Source organism: Malurus melanocephalus, unplaced genomic scaffold (assembly GCF_030028575.1).
Source record: "Malurus melanocephalus ecotype Western Australia unplaced genomic scaffold, MMel_1.1 scaffold_96, whole genome shotgun sequence".
NCBI classification, from domain to species: domain Eukaryota; kingdom Metazoa; phylum Chordata; class Aves; order Passeriformes; family Maluridae; genus Malurus; species Malurus melanocephalus.
The window spans coordinates 400,950-427,487 of record NW_026623328.1 but is presented as its reverse complement, the minus strand read 5'-3'; the positions used below and the strand labels follow the sequence as shown (position 1 = coordinate 427,487).

General features: G+C 39.5%; 1 protein-coding gene across 1 annotated transcript; it reads right to left on the bottom strand.

Moving 5' to 3' along the window:
* RAB8B (RAB8B, member RAS oncogene family) lies at positions 1–26,314 on the bottom strand. The gene is made up of 8 exons (XM_057368662.1): positions 26,068–26,314; positions 10,062–10,122; positions 8,872–8,932; positions 8,182–8,259; positions 7,678–7,767; positions 6,820–6,885; positions 4,653–4,703; positions 1–4,170 (listed from the first exon to the last, which is right to left on the bottom strand). Exons 1-8 carry the CDS (start codon positions 26,189–26,191, stop codon positions 4,078–4,080), a joined length of 624 nt encoding a protein of 207 aa, XP_057224645.1. The 5' UTR covers positions 26,192–26,314; the 3' UTR covers positions 1–4,077.
* Positions 26,315–26,538: the final 224 nt, after the last annotated feature.

Sequence of the window (26,538 nt, the reverse complement as noted above, 5' to 3'; positions counted from 1 at the left end):
ATACAAAATACTCCAAAATGCTTTTCATTATGTAACTTTTATTTGAGACACACATTGTAAAAAAGTTCACATGAAATAATAAAACTATTGGACTATGAAGGTTTTCTTAGGAGCTGGGTTTGGTTTTTTTGTCTATATACATCAATACACAATTAATGATTAGGTTTACAAGTTAACCACATGACAAGTTCACTTTTATCTGCAGGAGATCTTCACATTACACCTTTATACCAGAGGTAAAATGTGCTTAAACACACACAGTAGAACATTTCTATTTCAAAATTAAGCATTTTCTCAAAGACTGTACTTTTTACTCTGAATTTCATAGCTATGTAGCATTAAAATAATGGTAATTGAAGTTTTATTTGCAAAAATGTTCGTAAGGCCATAGGAATGCACTGAAATAGTTAAATTCACCAGAAACAAGAAAAATCAATGTAAATCCTGCTTTTTTTGGAAGAAAGAAATACAAGTTTTATTTATGAGAATGGTATMAGCAGTTCAGTGAATGGAGGAGAAAAAAGACCTATTATCACCTACAGATCAATCCTTAGCAAGTTTAACATTGCAAAAATTCCATTACATTAACAGGTAACCAAACAACAGATGCATTTTCACAAATAACACATTTATGCATTTTACATATTATTCATGTACTTTCAAATCATTATGCATTCACAATATTTTAATGTGATATGTACATTCAAGACTCCTTTATTCACTTGTGAAAATGATCCAAGTAATTCACTTAACTTCAGCAGACTAGTATGAGAAAGTTACTTACAATGGGAAATATTTTCTGTAAAGAGAACTACAGGTCTGAAAAGTCATTCAGCATTTTTGAGACTGTCCCCCAAAGAGAAAAGTGAGCTGCATTAAGTTTCATGAGTGGTTTAAGCTTTAGCAATATTAGAACTCCCATATAAGCAAAGAACATATTCTATATACACTCAACAAAAACTTCTTGTGCATGTTTTGCTGAGCACAGACTGAAAGCTAAAATTGCAAAGCACTGAGACCAGTTTGTTTTTTGTTTGGCTTTTCTTTAAAACCATTTAGAAAAATATTGGTCAAGATATAGTGCACAGGCATGGGGCTGAGGGCAGTTCTCCTAAAACTCCAAAGCAAAAGCAGCGTTTTTGTTTTATTGAAATCCACCAAAAAATGTCTGCTTTCCTGAAAGGTTAATGGCAATTTCTGGAAGAAAACAGAAATACATTTGCTGCTTAATGCATAATAAGTATATGACTTTCATTCTAATGGGCATTAGAGTACTAACTAGTTGACTGAGGTATGGTTAAGAGTCCTTCAAAACTTAAGATTATATAGTCTTGAGCAAAGTAGAAACAGAGACCTGCACAAAACAATCATAGTGATATTAGAAAAGCCTGTAAAACCCAGCATTTGATGCGTAGGCAGAACAATACCATTATCATCACCTGCTTGTCTAGAGGAAAACAGAGCTAAAATACCCCAGTAAAACATACAGCTGATTTGCACGCTAAGATACAGCACATTTCTCCATGTCTGACAGGGCAGACTCTACACAGAAAGGTCWCTACTGACCAAAAGTTAGCACACCGATAAAGTGCAGCCACTCAGCCATTTAATACTGCTGGAGAAGTGGGGTGGGGGCAAAGACACAAAGAAAGAAATCTGCATTTTACCTTATCCATAAGACCACATGAAATTAGAATTCTTCAGTTTCAGCAGATGACAACAAAATTGCATTAAATTCTTCTACAAATAGAAAAAGATGAACTGTACATGAACAATAAGCAAAGTAAAATATTTACTGCAGTCTTTCTCATGCATAAAGTGAATTTCCTATGGTCTTACCTCACATTTATGTACAGTTTAGCACAGCTAAATGTAAGAAAATAGCAAGTTTTTTTTTTTTTCTCCCTCCCACCCTCCCCCGTACAGAGCAGATACCCCAATTCGCTGCTGCTTCAAGAAGCACTTCATAGACTCTACTACTTACAGGCTCTTTCAAAGGGAAGTTCATGGAGACTAATATTGAATGAACATTTAACCACACAGCCAAGACAGGAAAAACAATACAAAGCATTCTGTAAACAGTGCCAAACACAGAACATGTCAGTTTTGGTTTACAGACAACCCCTGAGATAAAAATCAAAGTATTACGACACCAAATAAGTCAGAGGTAAATTACTGAAAATAAACAACATTCATAATTGGTGTCACAACACTTTCTGTATAGAAGCACTTTTTTAACCATACAGAAAACATAACTGCCTTAGCCTGTCCAAGAAAAACATCAAGGGTAGACAACAGAGCAGTTAGGGTTGCTTTGTTTTTTCACTAAACCTTGTTGCCATGAAGGTTTCTCTGTTCTAGTGCAGCAACRGCAGTTCATGAGATCCACCATCTAGTTACAAGAACTACTTCTATTAAACTACACRTGGGGACAGGTTGATAACCACTGAAAACTTTATGGAACCATCTACTAATGTTAAACCTTTCAAAAGCAAAAGCTTTAAATCTAATGCTATTGGCCTGTTCTACTTAGAACTGACCCAGAGATGACAAATTCAGTACCTGACACAACAAAATGAAGTGGTTATCTGTGGTAACAACCAACTCACTGTTTACAACTCCAGACAACGAAGTGAAGCAAAAGCAAGCATGTCAGACGTTTCCTTTGACAATGACAGAACACACCCATCCCCTAACAGCAAACATGCTGGACACAAACTTGTAGTTAAAGCTTACAATGGTCCACGTTTGGCACACCAACAGAACTAAAGCACCTGTTTTAATTGCTCATCGAGGAAATTTTTCAGAAGACAATAAAAAAGTAGTAGAACAAAGACTAGGTTATACAATGCTCAGTTGAGTAAAAAAGGCAACTATGTTTCACCTCTGCTTCTAACAGTCTAGGTCACTGTACCAGTTTTGGATGAAAAAACAACTGCTCGAGGAGACCAATGACACACATTCAGCATTAACTGCATAACCAGGAGTACATTATAGCCCTAATGAGAGGCTTCCTTAGTGCCAAAGCTTGAGATACTTTACCAACTGCCCAGGAAGCTTGGGTTTGGACACCTCTGTTGTSAAGGGTCAATGCTTACAAACATTAATGAACTACCCTTAGAATTAAGAGTAAAAATGGAAGTCACCTTTAGAAGCAGTCATTTCTGAACAAGTGAATCCACAAAAAGGTTACTCAAAACTCATGCATTCAGCTTCCACAAGCCACTTAAGTGAGAGTGACGAGGCCAATTTTTGGTGATGTTTTCAAATCCAGAGTGTACTTCCTCATCAGAAACAAAAAAAGGTGCAGTCTGAGCTAACAAAGGAAAGTTAAGTGAGGAAAGACACTGTGTTTATTCAAATAACTGAAAGGTGCATCTGTGAATCAGACAGYGACTGGCAATTCAGAACACAACTTTGCTAATTCTGGTAAAGAAAGAAAAGCAACGTACTACATTCAGAATAGAAGCCATAGCTTCTGCAAACAGATTTGTGCATCTAAGAGACAAAATCYGTACAAATTGTTAAATTCCAATTGTTACAGTAATTCTCATCACTAGAGCAACAACATCCATACTGCATGGCCACAAGTATACAGCATAGAAAATAATGGGAAGTGAGACTTATTTTTTCTCTGGCTCTTCTGCTTGAAAATAAATTTGTTTAAAAGGAGAAAGAAAACTGCACAAATCTGTTAAGAATCTTACAAGTCGAACTGTGCAAATACAAATGTAAGATTGTGCTGTAACAGGCAGTAAGAGGCCAATATGGATGTGCAAAGTTAAAAGAAACATAGCAGCTTTTGCAACAGGCAATAAAACAGAAAGTAAAAAAGGAAAACAAGTTAAATCTTGCATTTGTGTCTCCACTTCATAGCTTCCATATCTGAGAAAGAAGAGCCTGACAGGTCAATAGGTTTAGTGAGCAAAATCCACTTGGTATTTGTGTATCGCAGTCTACGTTCAATGGAGCTCTCAGCAGCAGCTTGGTGGTATTATTTCTGAGGCTTTGTGACCCTGTGCTTTCAAAGAAGCAGAAAAGGTTCTAAGTGTGCTGCAGTCTATCATTAGAAGTTCATCAAAGTAGCGTGCATCGAAAGAAGCTGCTCTTCTTAGATCGATTTTCTGTTATTTTTACTGGCCCACCTGCCCCTGATGAACTGTTGTCATTCTGAAAGAGAAAAGAGGACCAACATCATAAAATGCAGAAAAAATATCTCTAGCTTTCCTAGTCTCCATCCCTACTTCCCCACTTGCAAGGCAATAACCAGAGCAGAGATCTGCAGCAACTTAAGCTCCTCAGTTATCCAGAGTTTGTTAATCACTTGGTAAAACTCTCTGGGTAAAAAAGAAACATTTATATAACAATCCAGATCTCAATAATTAGCTGGAAAAGAGACTACATAATAAACCTCAGATCACACTACTGCAGTTTGGAAGAACACATCAGTTTCAGGCTGCCCAATATTAACGTTCATGCAAAATAATGAATAGTTATGCTCTRATGTGTAATAAAGCATGATAAACCACTGTTTGCTCAAATTTGATCTAGTAACTGCTGTAATCCCCAGGAGTTTTTTAGTAGGACTACTGGCAATTATGATAGCTGTCCTCTCACTGTATCTAGTATGTATGCTAATTGGAAATACAAACCATTTTTCTGTTGAGCTTTGTCATAATGTCCCGTGCAAGTGTGAAAAATGCCTGGTGAGGAGTGGAAATAAAGAAAAAACAAACARGAGTTAGTCACAAAACATAATGGACATGATAAACTTGAAATAGCCAGACACATGAACAATACAGTGTTCTGTAGGGCACTGAAAGCGCTCTGAGTTGCAGATCTGTACAGTATCTGCATATTTAAAATTTCACTAAACATGCTTTCAAAAAAAACCTATTTATTTTTAGTCTCCATCTTGCCAATCACTGAAGCAAGTGAAGAGACMTTCCCATTGCACATCTCTGGAGGGAGAAAGTATATGCAGCCTTCAGCTGATTTTTCTAACCCTGCTTTTATTTCCCCCCCAGACTGAACYGTGCATCACAATTAGAAACCCAGAGAGGTTTGAGAAGTGCAAGCCTGGGCATTCACATTAAGGTTAGCTTGCTTTCTGTCCTCCAAAAGCTTTGCTCCTGGAAGATATATAAGGCTATTCAAATTTCCAGTATCTCTATTAAAAACAAACCAAAAAAAMCCCCATAAATAGTAACTGGCAAATCTCAGTATCCCAGATTTCAATGCATGAAGGAGCAAGGAAATTTAGAAGGAAAACTCCACAATTCTCCAGGAGCAGGAAAAAGCAAGACTTTAGGCTGTCTAGAGGCCCTAATAATCTAAGGATGGTTCCAGAATGTAAGAAGTGTAAACACTTCCCCTCTCATTGTGTTTGGAATATATCCAAAGACAAACACTCATTTAATGTAAATAAATCACAACAAATAAATTGATTCACTTCTGATCCCAAGAATATCACAATTGTGTAATTCCCCGCAAGTTAAGTATTTGGTGGAAAGTAAACTAAATCGTTAGTGATTGCCAAATGCCTACACCAGCTGCATTTTTTAATTCTTTCTTCACCATTCATGTGACAATTAAAAAAATATTCAGAGAGCCAGATAGTTTAAGTGTAAGCACTGACTACTGTTGTGCATTTCATGACCTGCAGGAGTTAAAAATGAAACTGCTATGTCATGACAGAGCGAGTCAACCATCAGAGGAACTCAACTATTCACTCTGATATTAACTGCTCATGGTCCCTTCCAGTGTCTGCTCTAAGAATCACAAGAACTCCATGGAAATCAGGTCAAGCTACTCCAAGTGCAGCACAATGCAGATCAGTCCATTCTAATTCTCTCCTGTAAAACAATCACCCTGCAATCAGAAAAAAACACGGCAGGCTGGCACAACATCCCTCATGTTATTTTAAGGCTGGCACAACATCCCTCATGTTATTTTAAAGTAACAATGTCTTCAGTTTCTAATTAATTTGTCAGATGCATGACCTGAATTAAGCAGGTGTTTGCAGGACTTCTAAAGAGTATCCTGTAGAAGGGCTTTTAAAATTAGGTACAGGGACAAGACTTAAGAACAAATCTACCTTTTTGGATGACTGAATCTTAATGTAACTACATTTTGATRTAGTTATTTTTTTGTCCACACTTTTCATACAGTTCAGATCCTCCCCCTGCCCTCCCTGAGATGACAYGAGTAATTTATGGTAAGATAGACTGGACTTGAGCCACTCCTCCTTCTGACTCTATTTCCTTATGCTCTCATAAATACAGATCTTGTGGTTTTAGCATAAAAGTTATTTGCAAGAAAACAGATTATAAATCTATAGACAGCACTGTAAGTCTGCTTCTTCCTCTAACATGAGTTTATGACCTGATGTTCCAGGATAACACAGTTTTTCAGTGTCACCTGCACAGCATGCATTTAGTAGTAACCTGAAGGCTCCGTGACACAGTAGCACGTTATCCTGAAAGAATCTTGAATCCCATTTCCTGCACAMAGCACTGCTCTAAAATTTCACTTATTCCTTGTCCAAAARGACTTGAAATTTAAGTAGCAAGGCATAGATATTTAAAGCAACTGCTTGCTACAGTAATAGTAAACCAGTTTGTTAACACCCATGCATAACAATTTCAGACATTGTTCAGACATTACCAGAAAATGAGAAACAGTTGGATTGTAGCAGTAGGCACAGGAGCACAGCTGGGACTTCAAGTCCCAGATCAGGTGAGAAAGCTCAGCAGATCCCAGAACGTATCTCCACAGAAGTGATTCAAGAAACACCTAAGTGTAGCACCCATCTCTTACCTCTTCCACATTTATGCTGGATTTTGCACTTGTCTCCAAAAATTTGATTCCATAATCAATTGCTAACTGGAAGAGAGATTACAGTTTTTCAGTGGTTTGAAGTTCTGTTGTAAAAGGAATGTTTCATACATAGGTTCACAATAGGTTCATGATAGAATAGATGCTGCATGCTGCAACAGGCTTTAAAAACCAAACCAAGGAAGTTTCACTTCTATTTTCTCTTGCAAGGACATTAAAGACAATTAGACAAAATACTAGAACTGGCCATACTCTCATATAAAGCCAAAATAAAATAAAAAAAGACATTACTTTCTCACAAAAAGTCTTACTTAGGGTCTAAAAGAACATTAAGGTAGAATCTTTATTGGTATGGATTATGGAGCAGACAACTACAATACAGTCATCCCATAAGCTGTGTTACCAACAACCACACTACTTCAGCTGCACACCACAGATTTTGCAGCATTCTTACTCACTTGTTTGTTCAACTAATGACTTCAGCTTTAATAACAACACTTATAACAAGAATAAGTAACTACCACAGTGAATTGAGTACAACATGATCAAACTATATACAAAACTTTATATTGAGATCTAGAATACTTCATGCTGTAGCAAAAGTCAACATTTTTTCCAGGATCTTGCCCTCAAGACAACAGTACTGTTAAATTCATTAAAACTTGAAGACAGTAAAGTGCCATTTAAAACCCCCAAACCTGGCACCCTATACATATAAAAGTTTCTGAAACAAGAGATTTGAGACCCATTCTCTCTTATATGCCTAAAACTTAGCAACCATCCAGAACCTAGAATCTGGGGAAAAGCAAGTTCTAAATAGAGTATGTTACCAAATCTTACCTTCTCCCCCTTTTCTTTTGAGACTTGTCTTCTTTCATTCATATCACATTTGTTACCCAAGATCATTCTTTCTACATCAGAAGAGGCATGCTGGAAGAAGAAAAAGTAATCTCTCAGGAACAAAGCGCATCATTGTTTAAAAGAAACTTGTGTGTCGAACTCCTCCACAACAGACTTTTATTTTAGAGAAATAATCTCATGTGAAGGCATTACTGAGAGAGACTGACTTTTGAAACAAGCAATTAAAATAYTGAATAGGTTGGAATAAATACTCCTAGATTACATTTGCCCAAGTATTGCTATAGATCAAACGTGTGCCACGAGCTCTGTAGCAGCTTGCACACATGAACAGGCATTTGGCTATTCTGGAAATGTAACAGAACACACTTTACTTCCAAGTGGTGCATGGCCATATATGTTGGCAACTATAGTGGAAGTGAATAACTTTCATTACTTACTTTTTATTTGTCCCAGGGAAATCATAAGATGGAATGAAGCACTTACCTCCTCTATGTTTCTTATCCAGTTTTTTATGTTGTCAAAAGACTTTTCATTTGTGATGTCATACACCAGCATAATTCCCTAAATAAATTTAGGAAAATCTGGTTAGATGAGCTGGTACTGTTGGCTGACTTTTGATGTATGCTGTAGGTTTAATTATGTTTCCAAAGAAATTCAACATAGGATTATAAGTGAATAAGTATTTTCTCAAGGCATTACACCATGGCTCTGAATTTACCCAAAACATTATGATTTAACATCTTTTGCCACTTTAGGGGGTCAAACACATCACCTATACAAAGTTTTTAATTATTAGCYTATAGTCAGGGAAAGTTTAGAAATTCTACTACTCCAGCAACCAGAACTCTATGACTACATTTGACTGCATTTAAAAGAAAAAAAAAAAAACCAACCTATCTGATTAAAGCTTGGCAACTAATTTTATTAAAATCTGCAGAAATTTCAATTATATTTAAAAAACATCGCAAAAAGCAGGCCTAGACCAAGTACCAGCACGTTTACAAAAGGAAAAACAAACAAACAGAAAATCCCCAACCAAACCACAAAATTCATTCCCCACATCTCAAGCCACAATTATCCAGTCCTCCAGTGGAAGACTTACACGACATAACTATAGGAACAGCAAACCAGTTGCACTAGTTGTGTTTAGTTTTCTGAAGTGGGAGCACTCACCATGGCTCCTCTGTAGTAAGCTGTCGTGATGGTGCGGAATCTCTCCTGCCCTGCTGTATCCCTACAATTCAGTGAAAAAAGGATTTGTTTTACACTCATCTGTACTTAGAGGTGTCTTTTGAAACACACTAACAATGCATTGATACTTGTTCATTAGGAAAAACACACCTTTGGTTGTTTGCACAAGTTTCTTCAGCCCTCAGCAGTTTACTCACTCCCAAGAGACCCTCCTTACACCAGTGSTTAGAGCAGCACCAGAAATGGCATAAAACCACTCCAGTTTCCATGCAAGCAATAGAACTCAGCACTACACAGCCTGCCCTCCAGTAATTAAAAAAAAAAAAAACTGCTCTGATGCATCCAAGTTCTATCTTAAAAGAATTGTTACAACACACAGCAGTAAAATACTTCAGGATAGTGTACTGTCACATGCAGTTTGCTGCTCAGGGTGCTGGTGTTTAGTCCTGTGTGCTTGAAAGCAGGACCTGTCTGTGAGTAAACCAGCAGACCCAAGTGTTTGGCTATCAGTCACACCTCGGGGGAGCTGAGCCCCAAAGGCCTGACAAAACCCAGGTTTYTTAGCTAGTATTACAAACAGAAAATTTTTACCAGCCACTTCTGGCACTGCACCTTAGTCACAAGGATTCYAGCTCACATGCAAATAACAATGATCTTTGCTAGAAAATGAGAAATCAGCAAGAGCCCTTACAGCAGCAGCATTTTAAGCATTTGGCAAGAGTAGCAACACTACTCCAAAATTACTCATCTGCTGCTATCAGGAGACTCAGTTTCTATTAAGCCACCACTCAAGGAATGGGAGCATTATCACTCACCTCTGCCTCGGTGAGTACAACCAGGTATCAAAGTATCAGAGGAGATTACATTTTATTGGCTTGCATATTTTAGTTAAGCTGCTGAGTTAATATTTCTCCTCCACATGGAAAAGCTAAAAGCAGSCTGAAGAGGATAGCTTTTGATAAAATGGGAAGTTGCTGTAATGCTTGCATGTGAACAGGCTATTTCCTGTGCTGCTGAAGCAGAACCACTCCAAGATGAAAGCATAACCCTTATGGACAGTCAATGAACAAAGGTATGAAACTTCTGGAACRCTGAAGCTCAAAAGCTATGAAGTATTCTTTCTCAAAGTGAATTCAAGTCACTGAAAACTTGAGWTACTTTGGAATGCTTACCATATTTGTAGCTTGATTTTCTTTCCATCTAATTCTATTGTTCTGATCTTAAAGTCGATTCCTGCCAGAAAAAGAAAAGATACTCATAAAGTTTTGCAATTAATGAAAAGGAAGTGTTCAGTTTCCTTTTGGCAATTTGGTAAGAGCAAACGTAGTCAATAGAACTATTCTGAAGTTGCCATTTCTTCCACACTTGGAAGTGCTGAGAATGCACAAAGGTTTTCAGCTGCATCCAACAWGTCAAGGATAAATTATTCTGCACAGTGAAAGCAGACCAAACTCAGACTCACTACTAGTTAGTCAAGATCATTAGCAGAACACTTCATCTCCAAATTTTTCCATTTTACACCAGTAAGGTCACTAATCTGAATTTCTCCTGAATTTTTGAGTGGTCCCTGCAGTTCAAGTCAGTCCCCTGATACCCCTGGCTCCAAGTTAAAAACACATCCTGGGACTCCTTAGCTCCTTTTCAAAGGCAGCATCTATTTTTGAAAGCTGATTTTTGATGCAATCTAACCATACATCACAGTAATTGGTAATACAACACAGGAGATATAAGACTTCTCTTTCAAGAACACTCATTTAGGAGCAACTCAGATTTTCTTGGAAGCTCCAACAAGTATCAAGAAAACATTTCTCTCTTTTTGCCCCTTATACTTCCACATGGTACCCATCAGTTCTCAGAATGATTTTGAAAACAAATTTCAGATTTTAAGCCATAGGTTTCAAAAAGAGATTAAAAAATTAATTCAGAAGGGATTAATAATGTCTTTTTAAGGTTTAGAGGGGTGAAATGGATTTCCAAACAGACTAGCCTTTACCCTAACTACTTTAACCTTTGCATCTCTGAATCTATACTAAAACATAGGTCAAATTGACACTGCTCAAGTCTCACTACTACATGACAGCCATATTTTTCAATCCTGTAACAGTATCCCCCAAATGAATTGGTTTGGAAACAAATGGCCCACTTTTTCTTCACTGCATTTTAAACAGTTAGTTGATATTTAGTTGTAGCTTRTAAAAGATGAGGGTAAGTTAGAAGAAATTAAACTTTCTTAAGATGTAATTTAATTGACAATTATCAAGAATATCTTAATTGAAAAATGCTGCTTCTAGCTTTAAGAATTCATCCATCCATTAAACAGGAAGCTATGGGAGTTTTTAATACACCACAGTAGAATGTRAAGATGAAATATCGATGTTCATTAGCTATTTGAATTTCATTCTTCTTACAAGCAATATTACTATTTTAATATACTGAAAATAACAAGTTTCAGCCACTTAATCTTAATGTGCCATGGATACGTAGTTCAGCTCATTAGTTAGAACACAAATTATGAGCAAAAATATCACATCAGCACTTTTACAGCATATGAAATTAATTGCATTAATTTAAAATGCTATGATTACTACTACAATTGCAATTTCACAAGATTCACTGGTAGATTTACAGAAAAAAAAGATACTTTAATTAATTCACTCTCTTCTAAAAATGACATGAGAATTACATATGTACTTCCAAAAAACCTCTATTCTGTGTAACTTAGGTTTGGCAAGTGTTTCCATTTTACACTGGAGAGGATTCTGCCTCCCTTATTGTAAACTAGGTKCAATCACAGCTGCTGAAATCACAGATAATCGTATTCAGGTCTGAAAACAAATAACCTTTGCTCAGAATAGATTTTATTTCGGCCTCAAAGGTTATAAAGCACAAATAYGGATTTCTCTGCAAAGAGCATTGTTTCGTGCYACAGCAAATTAAATCAGTTTTAAAYGSTCATTTGTCTCTAGGACTGAAGCTTTAGTACAAAAAYTATCAGCAAAACTAGATTCAGAGACTGCAGTGGTTTAAAGAGAATTCTGCCTGAACTGTGAACTACTGAAGCTAACATCAGCACAGACTCCTGGAGGGGTGGCTTTCTGAGAAGGACTCCTGACTGCAGCATAAGCTTCCCATGTGCACCAATCCAGGTCTTGCACAGACTGGTTTCTTGTGGTTACTCATTTCCCTTGCAGCACTGAAATTATTTATACAACCATTCCTTTGCTCATTTCTAAAAGTCAGGACCTGCACAAAAAATATTTTCTCAGAACTTTAGATTTCCAATACAAGCTTCATCAAAATTCTCAAAGATTAATTTCAAAGCTAAAAGAAGGCTGTAAGTACCTTTGCAACTGCAACTCTTTAAAGGTTAAAATGAACTAGAAACTGATGTTTCTTTTGTTCTTTCACTTCAGTGTCAGGAAGTGGTGAGCTACCCATGGTCAGAGCAAGCCTGGTGACATGCGCTGCCATTTCCTGCCAAGTGCACTGGCATGGCTAACTACAAGCCACGATCTGGTTACAGCTACATGGAAATTACACCATGTAAAACACTCCAACAGCTATAGCATTTCAACACTAATTCTTAACAGAACATTCCCTTTATTAATTCTTGTTTTGCACAGTCASACACTGGGAGTCAAAAACTTGAAAAGTGATTCAGGCCAAATAAAGAGGAGTCATTTGTGAATCAATGTTTGATTGCAAAGGATCAAGCAGCTTCCAGTTCCAAAATGCAATATGAAATGCTGTTCTTCCAAYAGGGAGAAAAAGCCCAGAAACATTTAGATGTCCATCTGAAATGAAGTTTTAGAAGCTTTAAGAAAACACACACCCAGACTRATTCTTAAGAGTGCAAATGCTAACAGGATAATTAACTGCTGAAGTGGAGTTGTCACATGAAAGTCTGACACACTGGTGCCCATCTAGCACATCAGTAAATATTAGATCAGAGCTATAAAGAGGCATTTGTTGTAGGAATCACAAACTTGCATTCTGCAAGGATGGAGCCCAGGTTGCACTCTGAGCATTAGAGCTGTAATTGCTTGCATTTCCCTTGCAGCATGGGGTAAAAGTAGCTAAGGGCTTATTGTTCTTCAAAATCCTTTCCAGATCCTTGCTAACTACAGGCCAGGGATGCATCCTCTCTCCTCAGTTTTCKGAGGGTATTTGTTTCCATTGCTTCCACCAAAACTCTACAAATTCACTGGGCAGCATTATGAGTGCCACACAAAAACTCTCACAGAAAACCATGGCAGCTGCGTGTTGCTGTGTCTACCTTGCATTGCCTACAGCTATAAAATAATTCAGGACTAATAAATTTCAGGACATGCCACTGATCAGTGTCACACAGCCAAATGCCACATGCCAGCCTCGCCTGGCCTCTTTTGGTTTAAGCCAAAAAGTCATSTCCATCTCGTATCTCCAAGCTCTTCTGCCACCACCTCTTCCATCACTTCACTCCCCAGCTATATTTCTTCTTTTTCCAGCACACCTGGGCAGACTTTACCCATAATTAAACTGCAATGCAATCACTGTAAAGAGACATTGTGAAATATTAGGAAGGGCTCACAATACTGTAACAGCAAACACCCAGGATCGCCCAGCAGTACATATGGAGGGCTTCCTTTTCCAGCTCTAGTACCAGTGATTTTCTACCGCGAACCTTAACAAACCAGCCTGACGCAATTGTTACAGGAATGTAAGGACGAACTGAGCAGGGAGGCTGAAAAAGTTCATTTTGTTACTTTAGTTTTTAGAACAGTAGCTTACTCTCAGGGCATCACTGTTGCTCTTTTGTTCTCCCCTCATGCCGATTTTAACCCTGTAGCCATCAGAGCCAATATCTCAGGTTTTTCATGCTACAGTATCTGTTCCAGCTAGGACTCCACTACAATTTTCCCTACGTTTGGACAGATTGTCTTGTTTCTTCTTTTCAACAAAGCTGCTGTTGCAGAAAATGCTACAGCACAAAGAGACCAAAGAAAACAAACCGAAGTGTTCTGGTTGGAGCCAGTAAGCTGTTCCAACTGTACCAGAAAATAATTCCTGAAGGTAAAGATTTCTTGGGTCTTCAGTCTGCTCAGCAAAATGCTTCTGGAAGAGTCATGTTCTTGAATGATTTTTATAAGCAGGAAAAGGCAGACAGAAAAGGAACATATTTAAATAAAAAAAACGAAACAAAAAAATACTGCCACTGGCAGACAAATATTAAAATTCTTAACCTTTACCTTTATTACCCAATTCATCAGTATTTAAGTTAAGTTTTTCATATGGCTCAAAACCAGTTTGCAGCAGCTGGACCTTATGTGTASAGCTGCAGCAAGAGATCAGAGAGGAAATCAACACCTTTCAGGATGCAAATAACCATCCATCTCTGATGTAGCCTTATATCCTACCTCAGCAGAGCATTTCTCCATCTCTGGCAATCAATACTTTMTTTTACTTTTTTAAAGTATTCAATGTACTAGCATGTTAAATTGTTTACCTGTGGGGTTTTTTTCATATACGAACTAAGGGAATTTTAAGAAGTCAGTAAACACAAAAATTGACAAAGAGGCTGTGAAAAACTAAATACCAGATTCACTTGCTAGAAAAGAGTCTTATTTTAGTCCCGTCTATCAAAGAACATAAGAGATGCACCACAGTTTATTAAAACAAAAAAGGAACTGTTTTGCRTGACCTGCATACAGTAAAAGCCTCGCCCTCTTAAAGAAGCTGTCTTCCTACTTGTCTAAATCTTCCCTTACTCCTTTGAAGTAAGAATGGAAGAATTACATGGAAATAAAACATTTTTTAAATGGGATTCCCTGATAAACACAACTTTGTGGCACTCACCACCGGACCACAATAAAAAGGAATGCATTACAAGATGGGGAAAGGAGTCAAGATATAAAGTCTCATTACCCTTTCAAGCAAATCAACATGAGAAAAACTGGAATTCATGCATCAAATTTCAAGTTTGGCTTGATCCAACTTCACAGCATCAGTACTTCCTAGCCTAGTGGTTGTGGGGTTTTGATTTTTTTCAATGGACCAGGCTGGAAAAGGAGAACATCTCACAAATTCTTTACTGTGAGACATGCAAGAGTCTTAAGATAYACAAAAGGAAAGGAAAACATTTTCTGCAGTCACTCAGGTTAAGCGAATTAAAAAGCAACTTCAAACCAAGCAAGCAGATTTGTAACTTACTCTAAAAAAAAAAGGAAGTGACAAGCAGCACATAACTGAAAATCAATAYGCTTCACCCTCTGTTGAATCCTGGGAGAGAATTACTTGGAAAAYGCTTCTCCCTGTGGGCTGTGCACCTTGTGAACAGCAGAGCTGGGAAAAGGCAGTGCTTCTGCAGCACAGCTGCCACTGCTGGGGCTGTGCTTGCTCATCCTTCCAAGGAGGGCTGGGAATCTGAGAGCACCAGCACAGCCTGAGACACAGCAGCAGCTCAGCATCCTCTGCTGCCAGTGCATTCCCATTGAAGGCCCTGCCACACACCTCAGGCACCACGAGGTGACACACACCAGACACCAGCACTGATCACACATGAGTTGTGTGTGGATACACAGCAACAGAGCTCAGGAGTGTCATCATCTTCCATGGACACACCTACAGAACAATTCCAGAAACTTGTTCTYTTCATATAAAACCAACAGCTGAGGGACATCAATTTGTTCCCACAGATTTTCCCCACAAGCTTACCCAGGGATTACTCCTTTTTTGCTRTTCTCAGCAGGAGGTGTTGCAGAGTTTGGATTAAATACACAACTATCTTTTTTTATGGTTTTCAAGACAAAATATTCTTGCGCTACATCAGTATACTCTCTCAATCTATAACAGTAGATAAATGAAGCTTCAGAAATCTGCTTTTATATTAGATCTTTCTAGAATAATTGTAGTAAAAATTAAAAGTGACGAAGTAGGAGCCAAGATCAGTGTAAAAGACAGGGTGGGGAACCCTTGCAACATACCAGTGTGTCATACAGCCTCATACAAAAGAACAAAGTCTAATCATTTTGAACTTGAACATTTGGCTTTAGTCTCTAGTAACATCTGCAAAGAATTTTCAGATGATCTAAGCAAAGTCTTGTATCAGTATGTAAATTAAAGAGGCAGTAGTCTTTTATTGCACCCATTCAAAAATACAGCAGATTAACATGAGGCAACATGCCAGGGTAAAGGTCAAAAAGTTGTAAAATGAATTATTTTAGAATTAAACACAAGTGCAACCAGTTTTTAGTTACTCTTTCACAAGTTAAAGGGATAAACTGTACTMCATTCCTCCTGGGCAGCCCATAAGAACCCACAACACACTGGTAACCTCGAGTGGGCTGAATAGACTCCTTCAGGTTAATTGGCCTTTCTTCATCTAGCTCTTCACCCACACAAAGAACCCAACACCAGTGTCCTGCAGAACAAGGCACAGAGCAGTGTCTTGCACTGGAAGTTATCAATACAGTAAGGCTCTTAAAGTTTAAACACTGGCAAAACAAACATATACAAATGGCTAAAGCAGGTACAGCAATCAAGAATGGGGATGCCATGTGTATGTGCAACATAAGGCAGTTTCCTGCTCCTCAGGCCTTGAAATTTATGGCCAAAACCAGCTCAATGCTCAGGATGCCAAGCAAACTGCCACTTCCTCCAGCACGTGTCCCCTCAGCTATAGCACAGCCGCCAGCCTAAGCTTCCTTTCTTAAGATAAGCTACTTTCTACTTAAAAGAGAACAAGGGATTCAGAACACAATTTATAATCAACAGAACTACACTTTGAAACATCTCTGGTTTTGACAGCTCAGTAACCTACGGTGTGATCTGATTACCACACTAAGATCTGAATCCAGTGCTCTCCAGCCACTTAAACCTGTGCTCCTGTGAGTTCTGCCACTACCTCTGTACACTGCAGTGCTTCAGTGTGGACACTGCAACATCCTGAACACTGAAACTCTCTTTTGGGAGTTTTGAATTCAATTTACAGATTGTTCTGAACAACCTTTGAAATACATTATTTTAAACACCAAAAATACTCAATATAAAATTCAAGACTATAAGACAACGTAACAGTAGAAACTTAATACTACTGGACATGAGTGAAAGTATCAATTGTCCCAACCATGCAACTTTAAGAGATGAGACCCTGCAGAATGTTTTAGATCTTACAATCCAGATACTATAAAAGCTCCCAGAAATTAACTTAYGGTATACCTCTCATTCTGTTTTGAATGTCAGATAAGCTACATTTGGTGGTAACTCAGTTTCAYCTAAAATAATTTTAAAATAGATTAAAATTGTACTACTGATACAGACAGCCAAGTTTGTTTATTTTAAGGATTATTTATAGACCGCCTGTCTCTAAGAGGAATGTATTAATTTAGCTGCTTAGAGAAYGTATTCCTTTCAAGCCAACACGCAACTGGAGAGCAGCAAACTTTAAAACAGGCCAACAGACTTCAGCTGAGGCTGCAGTTTCACAGCTGAAACTGGGGTAGGCACTGCCAGGATCAATTGCCACAACCAAATCCTTTTCTCCTTTGAACTCACTCATCTGTGAGTTCCATAATTCAGCTTCCCACCATCTGTAACAACAACTGATGGTATAACCTGAGAACACAGGTACTCGCAGTCACAGCTCTCCTCCTGTGGGTAGCAGAGCACAGGCTCTGCTGACCCAGGCATTAAACTGAAGCCATCCTTAATAAAGACCCAGAKGTAGCCCACAAGCAGCTCCAGTGTGAATCCCACAGCAGGGTATCACCAGGCCAGCTGCAGCTCCATGGCAGTGCAGGAATTGCTCTGCACTTCACACCTCAGCTTGAGCCAGGGATGGAAGAGAAACCCCTGCAGTGACCTCCCAGGGACCCAAGCCCACGTTCACTCAACCTGTAATGCAGCTGGGGGAGATCTGTGCATCTTTYATCTACTTTGAAGCTCTTCTTTCCCTCAGATCTCTGGGATGTGCAGTGTACAGCTTTCCACAATATGAAAAAACCTCTGCCACGTGCTTTAATGGGTAAGAACACCTGACTTCCCCATCTAGAAGGTGGCTTATGAATACAAATATTTGATTCTTCTTTCAAAAGTCCAGTATTTAATACAAGATGACATGTGATTGGTCCTTATCAAAAACATAAATTAATAGGTAAGACCAAAAAATAAGCACAAAAAACTCCAAAGTGGAACTCCCAAGAACATAAAAAATTATCCCAAATCTCTTGCACATAAATCATCTATGTTTATAAATGCAGAAAACATAGAAAATACAGAAAAAATTATGTCTTTAACCAAGATAATTCTAACTGAATATTGCTGTCAGGAAAAAGAAAAAGAGTAATTACCTTGTCCAAAGTTGGCATCTTAAGCATCCAAAAGGTTAAAAAAAGGTTTATTAAAAAAATCCCATGCAACCAATACTGCCTTGCCACCATGATTTAAAGTTCATTGTTTATTTATTCGCATATCATGATTCAGTCATGACAATAAGAACAGGCCAAAAAGATTAGGTTTGGTTTTGTTCCCTAATTTTTGGTCCTGGTAAACCTATAYGTCTGTGCAGTGAGAAATGAAGATGCCACTGCTTTTTAAAAACACCTTGAAAGTTTCAGAGCTCTACACAAAACTGGTTATTCAAAGGGAAGAAATAAAGACTTTGAGGGGGCAGAACATTGTTCAAAACAGAAGAGGTGCTACATGAAAAGTGAGCACACCGAGTTATCTTGGGACTCACAAAGCAAAGCAAGAACTGGCAAGTACATGGCCACTTACAGATCAAATGCCCTCACACAGTACAAACAACTCACTTTGTACCTTCTGTTGCAGCAGTGCCTGCGACTGGCACCACATACAAACCCCACTGGCTGCAGGTTCAACAAGCTATGGAAAACACCAAGGGAAGGGCTGCTATGGACAGGTGATCACTGCTACAGCCCAACTGCCAAACACCTCCCTGAGAGRTTCAGAGATGCCACAAGAGCATCAGAGATAAAAACAAGTTAAATCAGATAATGCTAGAGCAGGTATAAACTACATGACCGCTGCAAAGACAGAAGTGATGAAATGTTTGGAAGTTTTACAGGAATGCACAAACACTCCACTCACTTTAGAGGGCACAGACCTGCTTATACCAGAAGAAAAAGTGCAGAGAACAAGGGTATTACCATGAACACGAACACAGATAAAAATGCAACAAAAACCCCCACATATCAACAATWTCAGTAAGACAGCTCTTGGCTGTCCAAAGGATCCAAGAAGACCAAAATGTCCCATCTAGCAAGATTTATCTTTGCTAAAATAAATAATCTAATCTAGGAACTTCAGTTAGAGTCTGAAATATAGTTTKGTTTTAGACTCAAGTGTGGAAAGTACCTAGTGAGGTAGTAAAATCAGGCCAAAAAGTCAAAGTAAAAAGTTTAAAGTTACTGAAGTTATTTTTATAGACAGCACTCTCAACAGCCCCAAACATCTTTCTGATCAGAGGCTTTTTTAAATCCATGTTTTAACATGGGGGTAAATAAGAAGGTGGGGGGTTTGGGTTATCTTTTGCTTGTTTGTTTGAGAAGTAAATGACATGAAAGTAGAAGGGCTGCTCTAACTTCTTACATGAATAACAAAATAGCCTTTTTTTGAAAGGTTTTTCCTACCTATATTAACTAGCAAAGCCACACAACTTATTAATGAAGGCCATACTATAAATTAATTCAATTTTTTCATCTGCTTTTCCTGCTTTGCATGTTCTAGGTACTCCTCTCTATATCCCTTCTGCTAAGCCAGAGTTCTCCCAGGCAGTGAGTACTCTGACCATATCTTCCTCCTTCCTTCCATGCCTGGGTTGACACAGACACCTGATTCCATCTTTAATCCCATCAGAAGTCACACCACCCAGACAAGATATTTTGATTCAGTAACGGAAAGCTATTTCGCTCTGCAGGTGAAAGAAAGRAGGATTTTGTTGGGAGGTGTGGGGGGAGTGGAAGCAGTGTATGTGTTCCCTGGCTGGCAGATGCTTCAGCTTTGCCCAATTTCTTATACTCAGCCTGTTTTTCCTAATTTCCAGATTTGGTGCCAGACTCCTACTAGTGACCAGTCTGCTTGCCATGCTCTTTGATGTTGTCATATAAAAGACAATGTCACTGACATTCAGCATCAGGGGTTTTTTTCTCGGTGCCCAACGCAGAAGAGTCTGCACAATGGCAGCAAACTTAACTTACCTTAAATTTGGTCAGCTGTTTGYTGYCTCTAGAAGAGAAGCCTTCTGAAAMATCCAGTACTTTACTTGCCTTTAACTACATACAATCTAAAGTGTCATACCTTACATTAACAGGAAAGTTTACTACAGACCACAAGATTAAACTGATAGTAGATGCAATTACTAATGGTCAAAAACCCTTTAAAAGGCACTGAATTACAACCCACTGCAACCTCTGTTGGGACAGAAGTTGCTGACCTAAGTTTTGTGGCGCAAGTCCAGTAACTAAAAGCTTCTGGATCAAGTTTTGGGTGCCACAGTAAAAGAAAGATACAAAGGAAGGACTATTAGAGAGGGGCCAAAGGAGGGCCATGAGGTTGGTGAAGGATYTGGAGGAGAAGCCTTACAGGGAACAGCTGAGGGCATTTGGTCTGWTMAGTCTGGARCTGGACTCARAGATCTTGRTGGGTCCCTTCCAACTCAGGATATCCTGAGTCTATGATTCTAACTCTGTACAAAAGCCTTACACAGTGCAACTTTGTTGATGGTACTACTATTCCTAGTTTATCCACATTAGGAAATTATCAGAGCTATTTTATATATCTAGTCAGCCTGATGACTTGGTATTTAAGCTACCATAACATCAAATTAAAGAAAAAAGGCAAAATAATCTCATTTGAATTAAAACCAGCTAACTTCTACCACAAAACATGAAATAAGACTTCATTATAAACACTGCATGCACTATTATTATTATTAATTTCAGTTAAATTCTGAAAAAAGACGTTCAAGATGTATTTCTGCCAAAAGGATGCCCTAATGCAGAAGGATTAGGAAATGCTTCCTACAAAGTAAATAMAAAAATCCCAAACAAAAGCTGTATGTCTTCAATACCTCTCTCAAAGCCTGCACCCATCAACCAATACATTTGTTACCACACTTATTCAATGTTAGTCTGTGCTCTTAACTTTGCATTCAAACCAAGTCACAAAAGCAGCTCTAAACTGCCCTCCTGTCACTCAAATAACCAGTAACACATAACCAAGACAGACCTCCATCTGCCAATTAGGAATAGGCATCAACAGTTAGACATCTGTCACACTGTTTCAGAGGTAAACACGCAACAAGAAAGCTGCAGCAGCACTTTTAATAAAAGCCAAACAATTTCAATTCTATTGTTGGCTTGTTGCAGAATACAGTAAGGTAATGCATCCTCATCAGCAGATGAAAATCAACGTTAAGATGTCCTTTGTTACCAACTAGGTGTTAGTATCAAATTTAAAGTCACAAGAAACTTTAATGATTTTAGCCTGCAATCCCTCCAGCTACAACTTCCGGTCCAACACCAGGATACCACCTTGCTGACCACCCACCACAGATACCACAGATCTTGAAAAYAGAACAGTTCTTCCAGTTTCATATTTACCTCCACAAAATTGTGCCTATTCCATGGAAACCCTGTCCTGAAGAGACACCCTAGTCSCAGATCCTACAAGCCTTGAACACACACTTCTGCTCTGCAGATATGTGTAACAGTGCCACTTGAGTGTGAGTGAACTAAGCCACCTGGAAGTCCAAATGACAATCTGTTTGTAGAAATGACCATTAATAAAGTACTCCTGACAATGCTCTCCTGATGCTTCCGTGCCGCTGCTCATCTATCATTGATGTGTTTTCTTCTACAGCTCCGACCATCTGGAGAAGCCCGAAAGGAATTGATTGAATGAGGATAGGGAATGCTGAGGCTTAATGGGAGGGCGGGGAAAAAGGCCAAACCCCAACAAAGCAACAGCCAATCCTTTGTCCATCATACAAATAAGTAACTGTGGAGAAGCAGGGTAGAAATATTYAGTGAGGCATGATTTGACTTGAATACACTAAAACAATTTCCATTACACATTACAGACATGGAAATTTCACTGCAAAAGGGAAGTTGATAATTTTGCTTSACAAAGGATTTTCATCGAAGTGTTCAAAGGTCAGCACACACGTGCTTGTCTGCCRGAGTAGTGTCCTATTTTGGAAGATGTAGGCTAAGGAAAAGTTACTTCTGTAAAATCAACAAATGGTTTCAACTCTCAGATACAGCACTATCTCGTGGGCAACTTCCTGCCAAATGCTGATATCATCCTGGATTAAAAAAATAAATACGGCAAATTTTGTTTCAGTCAGCAAGCCTTTGTACTAAGGCARAAATGCTATCAGCTACAAAGATTCRACTTTACTCTCATGGAAACCAGTTGATACAAAAAAGTTGAAAGGAATGCAAAAAATAAACCTWATTATTTCAAATGATAAACCAAATCCAGTTTTACCAGACAGCACTACTTGAACAGCAAGTTAAGATACTTAGAGACTGCTGAATTAATGCTTCTTATTCTTGTATATCGCACTGAAACTCGTAGCAAAATGCACATGAGATACTCCAAGATAAGTTTTGCTTTAGGAGCTGTTAAGTATGAAAATGAGCTGACTCAACTGCATTTTACTTTCCATGTAGAAGTGTGCAAAAGCAGAAGTTTCCACTCAGGAAACAAACTGAACAACAAAACCTTACATAACACCCGTTGTAAAAAAAGTTTTTGTCCCACGTTCACAATAAAAAGCTGATCCTCACTAAAGACCAKGGCAGTGTTGTGACTTGCCAGCACTTTCAGAAATTCTCCTAACAGAGCTACAGAGCTCTTTATAAAAAATTAAAAAGCTGCTGAAGGGCAAGGACCTGTTGTGTCTAAAGTTGCTTATGGCCAATCTGTGCTTTCACAGAYTGAAAATACATCACTTCCAATAACCCAAAGACCACTGGTTCACTTCTCATAATGGGTAGCAAACTGCTGAAGGTATTAGTTATGCCAGGTAGTCAAGACAAAGACATGAAGGCTCTTGCACCAAGAGTCACCTGAAAAAATAATAAAAGAAGTCTGATGAATTATAAATACCCATGCGCTGCACTTTTATCCCACTTCTTATGCAACTGTTGGCCACAGAACACCAGGCTGSAAGTCCCTGCTGTCTGAATACAACGTTGATTATGATTATGAGCATGACCAAASTCTTGAGGAGAAAAGTCCAAGGAGCATTTCCCAACCTCCGAGCAATCTAAATGGATGTTGTAGCCTTACAGGCACATTTTGCATTGACAGCAAAACAGAAGGGAATCTGCAAAGTATATTGTGCACAAAGACAAATTAACTACAATTCATTAATGACTTATTTCTGTATTATGAGCATTGAGAATAAAAAAAACAGTATTTCCGTATTTCCCTCCTACTTTATKTTTTTCATTTTAGAAAGTGCTTCCATTGCTTTGGTAACTCGAGTGTTGTGGTTTAACCCTGGTTAAAACTACTAAATAATAACAGAAGTGGGAAACTATAAGCAAGTTATTTGGTACTTAGATAGGATGTGGGGCCTCTCATCATGGCAACAAAAATTGTTTTAACTTCAGGACCTAAAATCTAAGAAAAAAGTTGTAACTGTCAAAAATATCCAACATTGTTAAAAAACCCTCTAAATGACTCACCTCACTCAGAAATAGCATGTAAGTACATAAGATTAAAYGATAAAATTTAATGTCAACACATCTCAAGCACACACCTTCTCAGACTTCTACGGTAAAACCAAGTCTGATCTTGTTAGCAGAGACAGACCAGAGGAGAACTGAGGGTACGTAAGATCACACATACTAATTAAAATCACTGTTCAATTGAACACACATCGTAAATACCATCATATTGCAGAACCCACTTCACAGAGAACATACAAACCAAACAGCCTGGCAGCTCATGCTCCAGGACAACTCAGTGTACTCAAGGAGAAATGGCAATCTGGGGACCTTAAAACTTGAACTGAAGGGGCAGCCTTTTTGGAAAAGTGCTGCATCCCTGCCCCTCCCTCCACATCAGGGTTAACTATGACTTATCAGTCCAGGGAAAAAAGCAGAATTGTTAAAAATGGAATTCCCGCAAACTCATCAAGATGGACCAGTTCTGACTGTAAAAATGAACTACTAATGAGAAGCCAGTGAAAGACAGAAAAACAAAGGGCATGAGAGCACATCTTCAAGAACAAATTAGAGCCACATGATTGACCTACAAGTAAAACACGCAATACATGAGGAAGACTGAAAAACCCCAAGTATTTTTATTCAAGCACACGTCAGCACTTTTATGAACAGTTTCACTATTTCCTGCATTGTCAACTTTCCTGTTTGGAGGTTCTTTGCTGAAAAATAAAAAGGGACTGGAATTATAAGAAGGAAAATGTAATTRCTGCTACCTATGGAATTAGAAGTATGCCTCAGTTATTAATAAGTTTCTGCAAACTGATTCATTTAAAAAAAAAGGCACTTGCAAAAGCAAATATAAAGGAAGGAAATGAGAGCAAATCCTATATTTACAGAATAAGGTAAGAAAAAACAACAGCATATTCACAGTCTTCAAGACTTCAAAGTGAATCAAAGAGGAAAAAAAAGAATCTATCAAGGGGATAAGCAGTTCAAGAAACGTCAATAAAATGGTTGGAAGACAGACACACCCATTTATGTTAGCTATCTCTTCAGAAGTATAAAGAAGTAGCACAGTACCAAAGTAAGCATTTTTCAAAAATGATAAAGCATTTATTAATGTTGATCAAGTCTTTTATTCTACCAAAGGTACAGAAAAATACCTGTTAAGGTAAAACGCTACTCAGGCCTTAATTGGCTGGTATTACAGATACAGAATTTTGAAATCCGTTGCAGAGAGAAATGTGCCAGAAAAACACRAAAATACCTGTTCTTAAAGCACTAGAAACGACACCACACCTAATTTAGACAATCACATGTGCCTAAGTAAAGACTGTTTCTTCCTTGTGCACCAAGTTCTGCCCAATAAAATGTCCAAAAAGGACGGGGCATTAGGGTAACATAAAACAACTCACACACTATTCCACCTCATATTTTCAATAGAGTCTACTCATTCTCTTAGTGTTATTTTTTAAAGCCAGCATTAGTTTTGCCCTCCTAAATACTAGTAACCTCCACTGCAGTTTACCTCTTCACCCCCAAAACAGTGTACTGCACTTTAAAGTGACCTCAGCTACAAGTAGCTGACTATAAATCTCAAGTCTTGCCACACTGTAATTTCAATTCAAGTCTCTCACTGAAGGCCTTGAAGATTTTCCTTGTGTTTATTTCATCAGAGTATYTTAAACCTAACAAATATCACAGAAATGTAAGTCACAACAACCTGTTTTGATATGTCACATCTCGTTGTCCTTAAAAAAGGTTACTGAAGCTTAGAAACCCCTTTTCGCAACCAAATTTAGAACAAAACTCAACTTCTGTCGAGGAGATTTCTCCGCCTGGTCACTAAGGGGCTTCTAACTCTAGTCGACTATGGAGCTCGAACGGTACCACTCCAAATCTCAAAAACATGAGTTTTATTTCATGAACACACACATGTCGAAGTGCTGAGGGAAGAAATRAGAGCAGAACCACCGGCACAGAGGGTTCAGTCACTGTCACTACGCAGCTCGGCACAGGCAGCTCGAGCAACCCCTGCCCTCCGCCACTTTGGGAAAATTTACACCGAAACACAAGGCACCCACAACGGGACAGCCCGAGAAGCCGCCGTTCTGCCAGAGGCCGGCAGTGCTCTGGGAAGGGACTGCGGGCTCCGCGACAGCACAACAACAACGGCGGCGGCGGCGCGGCCCGGCCCAACTGTTGCTGTGGCGGGGCCGCTGCAGGAGCGGCTCGAACCCTGCGGGCCCGCCAGGCCCGCGGCACCGTCCCCGCCGGACAATCGCTGCCGAGCGCGGCCGGGCCGGGCACCCGCTGCCCACGGCCCTTCTCCCGCATTGGCCCCGGCACGGCCCAAGCGCGGCCCCGGCCCCGGCCCCGGGCGGCCACACGGGCGGTGCCCGCGCCCTTCTCCCCCTCCTTCCCTCTCTCCCCGCTCGGCCCCGGGCAGGACCCCTCTCCCGCCGGGATGGCGGCGCCGGCCGCAGGCGCGGCCCCTCACCGATGGTGGAGATGAAGGTGGTGTTGAAGGCGTCCTCGCTGAAGCGGAAGAGCAGGCAGGTCTTGCCCACGCCCGAGTCCCCGATCAGCAGCAGCTTGAACAGATAGTCGTAGGTCTTCGCCATCTTCGCCTAGGCTCGGCTCGCCGCCGCAGCAGGAGGGGGCGAACGCGGGAGGGAAGGAGGGCGGGACTCCGGCGGGAGGGACTGGAAGGGAAGGGAGGAAGGGAGAGGAAGGGAAGGAGGGGCGGAGGCGGCCCCTGGGCGCGTCACGGCGCCGGAACCGCCGGGCCCGACGGGGGCTGTGGTCCGTGAGGGCGGCATGGCTCAGCTGAGGGACCGCGGGCGGGTCCCTGTCTCTGCGCTGGGGCCGCGGCACACCGGCATCAGTTCCCTCTGGAAACTGCAAGAGTTGTGGAGACAGTCATGAAGTTATGTGTTCAAGTGGCACGTTAAATAATAGCATAATGCTC

Coding starts and splice junctions, on each gene's coding strand:
- RAB8B (XM_057368662.1), bottom strand. CDS start 26,191: ATGGCGAAGACCTACGACTATCTGTTCAAGCTGCTGCTGATCGGGGAC. Junction 10,123..26,067: donor CACCTTCATCTCCACCATCG/GTGAGGGGCCGC, acceptor TTTTTCTGGCAG/GAATCGACTTTAAGATCAGA. Junction 8,260..8,871: donor CTTACTACAGAGGAGCCATG/GTGAGTGCTCCC, acceptor AAATTTATTTAG/GGAATTATGCTGGTGTATGA.